At 43.9% G+C, this 7,434-nt stretch overlaps 1 protein-coding gene across 1 annotated transcript in view; it reads right to left on the bottom strand.

Moving 5' to 3' along the window:
• Positions 1-7,434, bottom strand: part of LOC119010329 (proteasome activator complex subunit 4B-like) — a 40,837-nt gene that overhangs the window by 6,410 nt on the left and 26,993 nt on the right. The window contains exons 30-41 of the mRNA XM_037082398.1: positions 7,255-7,391; positions 7,044-7,097; positions 6,691-6,820; positions 6,002-6,083; positions 5,312-5,465; positions 4,787-4,853; positions 4,572-4,697; positions 4,135-4,287; positions 3,887-3,991; positions 2,391-2,482; positions 2,066-2,197; positions 1,612-1,814 (exon numbers count right to left, since the gene is read on the bottom strand). Of these exons, the coding sequence (XP_036938293.1) occupies positions 1,612-1,814; positions 2,066-2,197; positions 2,391-2,482; positions 3,887-3,991; positions 4,135-4,287; positions 4,572-4,697; positions 4,787-4,853; positions 5,312-5,465; positions 6,002-6,083; positions 6,691-6,820; positions 7,044-7,097; positions 7,255-7,391 (1,435 nt within the window). The remainder of the gene's footprint in view (positions 1-1,611; positions 1,815-2,065; positions 2,198-2,390; positions 2,483-3,886; positions 3,992-4,134; positions 4,288-4,571; positions 4,698-4,786; positions 4,854-5,311; positions 5,466-6,001; positions 6,084-6,690; positions 6,821-7,043; positions 7,098-7,254; positions 7,392-7,434) is intronic.

Raw genomic sequence — 7,434 nt, 5'->3', positions numbered from 1 at the left:
CCTGGAGCGCTATTCTACGAGCAGTTTTGATTTCATATCAGTTTAAAGTTTAAATGAAGTGTGAGTTTGTTTGAGGTGTCTCCAAAAAACAGAGGGGGCAGCAGCACCAGAGTAACTGACAACTGCTGTAGCTAGCTACTGTTAGCTGATTAGCTCATGGCTCAGTTAGCCATAGAGTTTCTTTACATTTCATGCTAATCAGAGCGATGTTTTTCTGCTTGGAAAAATTTTGCCGAATGCCCTCTCAAGTCAGCAAATCAGGAAGTCGGAGAAAATGTTGGTACACAAGTTGCAGAGTTGAAAGTCTTTTGATGCTGAAACATGGCCGACCAAAGTAAACATTGGGCTGGTGGTAAGAAGCTTTTACCAATGTCGTGTCATTGTAACATTTCCTTCCTTCGTTTCCTTGTCACTCAAATACTGGAAACTGCTGTGTTTAAACTTACTGTATTTACTGTATTTGCTTACTGTATAGATGTAAAATATCTCTTTTCTTGATATTTTATGAGTTTATATTGTTTTTATTATCATGCTTACAAGTGGCAGAAACGACAGGGGCTATCAGAAAAGCAGTATTATGAGAGAGGATGGGCCAGGGCTAGCTGGTTAGCATGCTAACTTCATTGACACAGTGCATACATGTTGTTGACATAATGTCAGCACTGTTGTTTCTTCACACTATGTTGATAATGTTCATTCATTGTTTCAAATATTTCAAACAAAAAAAATGCATCTTGCCTTTTGAGTAACCCCTGTTCTAAATTCAAATAGCCTGCATCACTGGAACAAACCGATACAACATTTTTTTGTTTTCTCACAAACAAAGAAATATCTTCATGTGTAACATTTGCTGAATTAACAAGTGGGTCAAAATAATCAAGAATTTGTAGTAAATTTGTAGTAGTGTTTCACAAAGTTCATTCAGTTGCTCCTCACGCAACAAGCCTCAAAATGTTGCATATTTTAAAGGGAGTCTGCGGACGACAGAGAACTAGCCTTGTTAGTTGTCAGCTGTACTGTATTTTGTGAAACTTGATGTGCGCGGTCAATAAATCGTCGTCTTCTCTGATAAAAACGAGTGTAAATGACACATGGTCGTGTCCAGTAGTCCATGTATCTGCATAGATAAACACCACTAAATGGCAAATCATCTAAAGAATTTTTGTAATTTTGTGGAACTGACCCTTTAATTGATTATCATATAAAAAGCAAGAAAAACAAAAGTGAACTTCATTTATTTAACTGCTACTGGCGACTAGCCTTTAGCCGAGACGACAACAGAATCAATAATAAAATCTAGTACAAATTACTGCCTCTTACACACCCTCCCGAATATTGAGTTGGACTCCTTTCCATATCTATTTTTTTTAAAGGCCTGAACACATACCCTTGGAATTCTTTTCATCTCCACTTTGCTACCTTCTAAAGTGGATTTAAAAGGTGAAATCAATAGGGGATCACAGCTTTTTAGCTTGTTTCATCTGGCTTCAGTGTGTCGGTTTATTTCATCAGGAGAACAAGCTGTCCTGGCGTTGATCTATGTATGTATTTTCTGTCTACCCCCCCGGTCCCTCCACCACACTGTACACATGCTTGCATCCACATTCTAACCCGTCTTGAGCAGCTTGACAGCCTGGGTGCGCTCGTCCGTCTCCTGGGTGTTCTCCTCGTGGACGTGGTTGTGGATCTCGGGCTCCGACGTGAGGGGCTTGAGCCGCTCCAGGACCCGGGTGATGAACTCTGCCACGTGGGGGGAGGACGTGGGCCGGGTGTTGGGCAGGGCCACGTCTATCATGAAGATATAGGTCAGGACACTGGAGAGAGAGAGAGAGAGAGAGAGAGAGAGAGAGAGAGAGAGAGAGAGAGGGAGGGAGAGGAGGGGGGACAGAGGAGGGGGGACAGAGGAGGGGTGGAGGGGAAACAAAAACAAAAGAAAAAAAGTAAGAATAAGAGCGGCTGAGACAGACGCTGAGATAAAGAGGATTAGAATTAAAACAGTGCACTCAAACTAATTAGATTAACCCATTTAAGCACGATTATGTAAGATAACAAGTTAATTCAGTACCTTCCAATGCGCTCCCTGACATTCTTGTACACCTGGGTGAGTTTGGGCTCCAGGTAGGCCAGCAGCCGGTGCAGCAGTTCAGAAACTCTCCACTGCTGCTGGGCCAGACCTCCCTGAAGAACATACAGCAAACTGACAGAGACAAAGAGAGACGAGGGTGGGGGGGATTGAGGGATCGAGGGGTCGTCGTGTTATTGCGGCACGTCAGCTCGGGTTACCACTGCAGCCTGAAATCAGAAACCTCTGAAGCACTGTATGACATAAACACATAGTCTGTGCATATAGTTATTCATGCACACACACACGCACACACAGATGCACATACCTGGCGTCCCTGAACGAGCCGCCCTCTCCGCTGAGCGGGCTCTGCATCAGCAGCTCCAACAGCCAGTGGAGTTTCCTGGGGTCCCGGCCCTCCTATTGGACAGCAGCCAGTTCAGATTAGGCTTATTTTTGGAAACGTTATTTCAGGTGGACAGCACATGTACACATCCACCGAGCTACTGTAGGCACATATTTCTAGACTGTTATTTCCAAGGGAGACAGAGAAAGTAGTCTATGCTTCAGAAGTCTCTGTGTTTTTCCACACTGTACCTTGATTCACTGATCTTCAACATAAAAGCTACACGTTGATATTCATTCGCAGATGTTAAGTGAGCAGTGCAACCCAAAGAGAATTCACAGAATGGAGTAAATCAGTCCTCATTATCACAAAAGTTATGTGTCCTGCTGTGACGAGACGCAGATACACGTTCACTGTGCTGTTTACACCAGAGGAGCTGGAGATGAGAAATAGATCACACTGAGAAATGTCAACTAACGAACAAAATAAAAATCTATTTCATTGCACCATTATGCATTTTCTCCCTGCTGTAATTATGCACTCTGACCTTATTGAATCCCTGTGTTACATTGCCTTCGATAATATTTGTTGGAGAACATTTTAAAAATGCTGATTTCATCCGAGCCCTTACGTTCCCACCGCTGCTCAACACAAACTGACGCCCTTGTTTATACAGTACACACACACACCTACATATACCCCATACGCGATGTATGTAGGTGTGTGTACATGTAGTAAGTTTAAGTGTGTAGGTATGGATATACTGTATGTCTATATGTGTGTGTATGTATGGATCTTAAGCAATATAAAACAAAAAAAATCTCAAAATAAAGCAACTATGTGAGGCTGTACTTACATAAAGTGGCGCTAACGCTAGCATGGCAACAAGCTCATAGCAACAGTAATAACATGCTGAGGTTCAGCAGGAATGTAATGTTCACCATTTGTGGCCATCTTGGTTTAGAGTGTTAGCGTGCTAGCATTAGCTGATTAGACACATCAATGTCATCAATTTTGCAGGTATTTTGTTATGAAGCAAAATACTGCACGAATTAAGATTTTGAGGTGATGCAGACTTATGATAACGTTATTACAATTCATCTTGAGGAGAAATGTAACGTCTGAACCAAATTTCATCCACTCTTCACGATGGTGCTCGAGGAAAGGTCATCAAAGGTTGAGATTCATCATCTCGAGAGTACGAATATCTACAATATCTTTTAGAAATCAGCTGAATAGTGCTGAGATTTGACAGTGTGGGACATGAAAATAACAAAACCTGTGTGATTGTGCTGCAAACTATGTTTTTTCGAGATGCAATTTTCACCTGAATGTTTTATCGAAATTTTTTTTTTTTTTTAAATCTGATCTTCGGCATTTCTTTATATGGAAAATAAACAGATAAATTCCCAATTTTCTTTATTGATCGCAGAGTTTTTGTTGCGCTGGGTGCGTTTGTATGCAGGCGAGCAGCTCACGCAAGCGGTGGCGATGCAGGTGCCCCAGTCTGTGTAGGTCTCCACTGTGATGTTGGTTAGCGCTGTCCTGATCAAAGGGCACAAAACCTTCCACAGCCTGTCCACCTGAACACACACACACACACAATAATGAAAGTTTTTTATTAATATTGACTTTTCTTATCAGAAAGCTGCACAGTGTGTATATTTGTTTCTGTATATGTGTGTGTGTGTGTGTGTGTGTGTGTGTGTGTGTGTGTCTCCGGTACCTGGCTGAAACTCCAGAGTTTGCTGCCTCTGATTAGTCCTGCAGTAATCTCACACACACAGCGCTGGGAGCTCTCATGGGGGTCGCTGGCAAGCTGCTCCAGGTGAGGCCACAGTAACGGCAGGAACATGTCACCATAGTTACGAAACAGCCCCTGTCAATCAAACGTGAGCATGAAGGTTTGTTCTCCGTGGGGAGATCTGGGACTCTTTTCTTTTTTTTCTTTAAAAGCAAAGAAAGACGGATTACGGTCATTCGTTTTGACGCAAGCAAGCTGTCAGCCGACTGACGGAGAACAATGAATCAAAGCGGTTGACGCCACAAATTCCATCTCTACGTGGCTCAATTCGGCCTTGGCTCTCACCGCGGTATGCTGTGTCACTTCTTTGTAAAAAGGTTTTTGCAAAGATCGATGGATGCTGAGAGTTTAAATTGCACCTTGAAGAGACAGAAGCGTCGCGGGTTGAAGCTGTCTTTCCCTTTCCGATCCTCCAGAGAGAGGAACTCTATCAGCTGGTCAATAAACTCCGGGTCCGAGAAATATTCAAAGATGATCTTTTCGCCCTGGGTGACACACAAACAAATACCACATGTAATAACACTGAGGCGCCAGAGAGAGACACTCTGGAGCGTGGTACAGTGTGAGCACGCACCTCGCTCATCTCTTTGTACGTCAGGTCATCTTTTGGCTTCTCAGAAGCTGCATGGATCATCATTTCTCTGAGAGGAGCGTGGGTGGGGGGAGAGACAAAAAAAGAGCCTGCTGTGATTTATAGATAACAACAAACAGAAAAAAATATGGACGGACGCATACTGTCTTCAAATGAACAGCTAGGATAAATGAATGATTAAAAAGTCCGTTAGTCAGCAAGACACCAGGACGGCCCGCCAGCGCTCCACCTATACATCAATTCTTCTATCTAGGCCAGGCAGGAAGTCGTTCAGTCAGCCTTATCTAGGCCAGGTCATGACAGGAAGTCAGTTCAACACCCCGCTAGTCCTCCAGCCGCCCAGATCAGTCATCCAGCAGTTAGTCGGACATAAAGTTAGCCACAAAGCCGAGCATCAAATCAACCGGGCAGTTAAGTCAATCAGCTCTTTAGCTCTGTCCAACCGAGCAGTTAATCAGCCTCCCGGTTTCTAAATCCGCCGCCGAAACACTCAGTCACTCTCCTCACCTCGGCCATGTGTAGTAGCCCCAGTGCGTTTTCTCCACGTACTGCTGAGACTCCCACTGCTCCTCAGTCAGAGGCAGGCTGCCGCTGTCGTACTGCAGCCAGCGGTTCCCCTCGCGATCCCCGGCGCACAGTCCCTCGGGTTCCTCGACGCCACCTAAACGATAAACGCGTGAGCAAGTACGCACACCGCTGGAAAGGTTGCAGGAAGGATTTTCTAATTTCAAGTAATTTATCTCTTAATGGAAAGCAAATGTAGATTTATATTCCAGTCGTATTGCTGACTCGATCGGGTGGAATTAGCACTTTCGTACACCATGTTGTACTATTTAATCAAAATCAGATGCTGGAATTGCAACTGAAACTGTTCCAGTAGCTGGACTGAGAGAAGGTCTTACAACTACATTTACAGCAGCAAAGCTTAGAAAACATTGTTGTTGTGTTTTTTATGCTCCCATCATTGACTTAAATAAAGATGGACTACATGACAGTTCCTCAAGGGTTAAGCAATGTTTTCCGAAAAGATGCTTTCTGTTGTTTAAAGCGTGGAAACATCGATACTGCGGCTCCACTGCCCTCCACTCAGTACTGCTCACACTTGTGCACGATGGTCGCCTCATATTCGGGATATTTCTGCTTCATTTCTGTACAGTTGTAAGTCCATCTCTGAACACCCCAGTGGCTCATACTCACTGATGTCTGATGGCTTCACAGCGACTTTCTTTCTCGGTCGTTTCAGCTGTTTCAGGATACCGGCCATTGCTGAGATCGCCAGCTACAGCAGAGAAAGATTATAGAGTTTCACTTGTCACTCTCAGGCCGCCCCCCCCGAAGCCTGATGAAATATTTAAATTTGCTAAATAAAGATTGTTATTTTGGATCTGCATCAGAATGTAGTCATCCGTAGATACCCGACATCTAAACACACCCGGTTTTGAGCCATGCAATTATTCTTTGAGACATTAAGGGGAAAAAAACAATCCTGGATCCATTCTTTTATCTGGATCCACACCAAAAGTTGATGGGGTCTATTCTGGGCCAAGACTCGTCCTCATAGTTAAGAAGCTGGAACCAGTGAATGTTTGATACTTTTGCTAAAAAATCGAATTGCACCAAAGCGTGTGCTGCTGAAGGACACTATTTTCCCCACAATGCAGCGCACAAAGGAAACAAGAGCTGCAAAATAAAGTAAATAAAAGAAAGACCTTGAGAATGACAAAAACACAAATTTAATCTTCAGGAGGACAAAAAAAGTATGTTAACTTTTCGTCTGCAAACTGCAACAAGAGCATCGTCTAACATGACGTGACTTCACGTCTGAATCATCACATCTCCGTCCACACAAACACGCACTCAGACCGCTCACACACACAGCTGCCGACCTTGCGTATGCTGATGGAGTCGTGTATGAGGCTCTGTGTGAAGAAGAGGACGGCGTCAGGGGGCAGCGGGTGATCGTCTCTCAGCTGGAGGGCTAACAAGTCTGCGGCCATGTGCTCAAACTTCCAGGGCCTGCAAACGCAAGCAGGCAAGTCGTGTTGGTGATTAAACAATGACTAAGCGTGTCTTGCGAGGCAGAATCTTTTAACAACCACAATGTTTTTTATATACAGGTGACATCACCGTCTAAGGGATGTAAGATGCCTGCATTTGCATTTTAAATAAAGACTATATAACATAGCTTGCAAAGTGTACTTGGATGTTTTGACGTGCATAAAAACACAGGTGCACCTACAGGTTACTGTCTTCAAGGCAATCCAGCAGATCATTGACCAGCTTCTCGTACTTCCTGAATAAAAGAGAAACAAGTGTTCGTCAGTAGTACTCGTGCCTCTACTACAGTGAATAATACATGCTGCTGCTCAAACTCTCCTGTAACCTTGAGAAAAACCGCATTAAAACGAAATGAATTAGCAAATAACACCAGCTCCAATTAATTTTCTCACCTCGCAGCGACCACGTTTCTGATGCGCTGACGCTGGAGACCCTCTTTCAGCTCCTCTACGGAGGGTGCTTCCAAACAAGGCGTGGGGTTTTCAGACTGTGTGATCTGATTGGCTACCTCTACGCACCCCTCAGTTACCTAGCAGTTGAACAGACGGGCACAAACGTTTGAATTCAAAACA

This window comes from Acanthopagrus latus, chromosome 20 (genome assembly GCF_904848185.1).
Source record: "Acanthopagrus latus isolate v.2019 chromosome 20, fAcaLat1.1, whole genome shotgun sequence".
NCBI lineage: Eukaryota > Metazoa > Chordata > Actinopteri > Spariformes > Sparidae > Acanthopagrus > Acanthopagrus latus.
The sequence above is the reverse complement of the archived record's forward strand: the minus strand, read 5'-3'. Positions and strand labels throughout refer to the sequence as shown.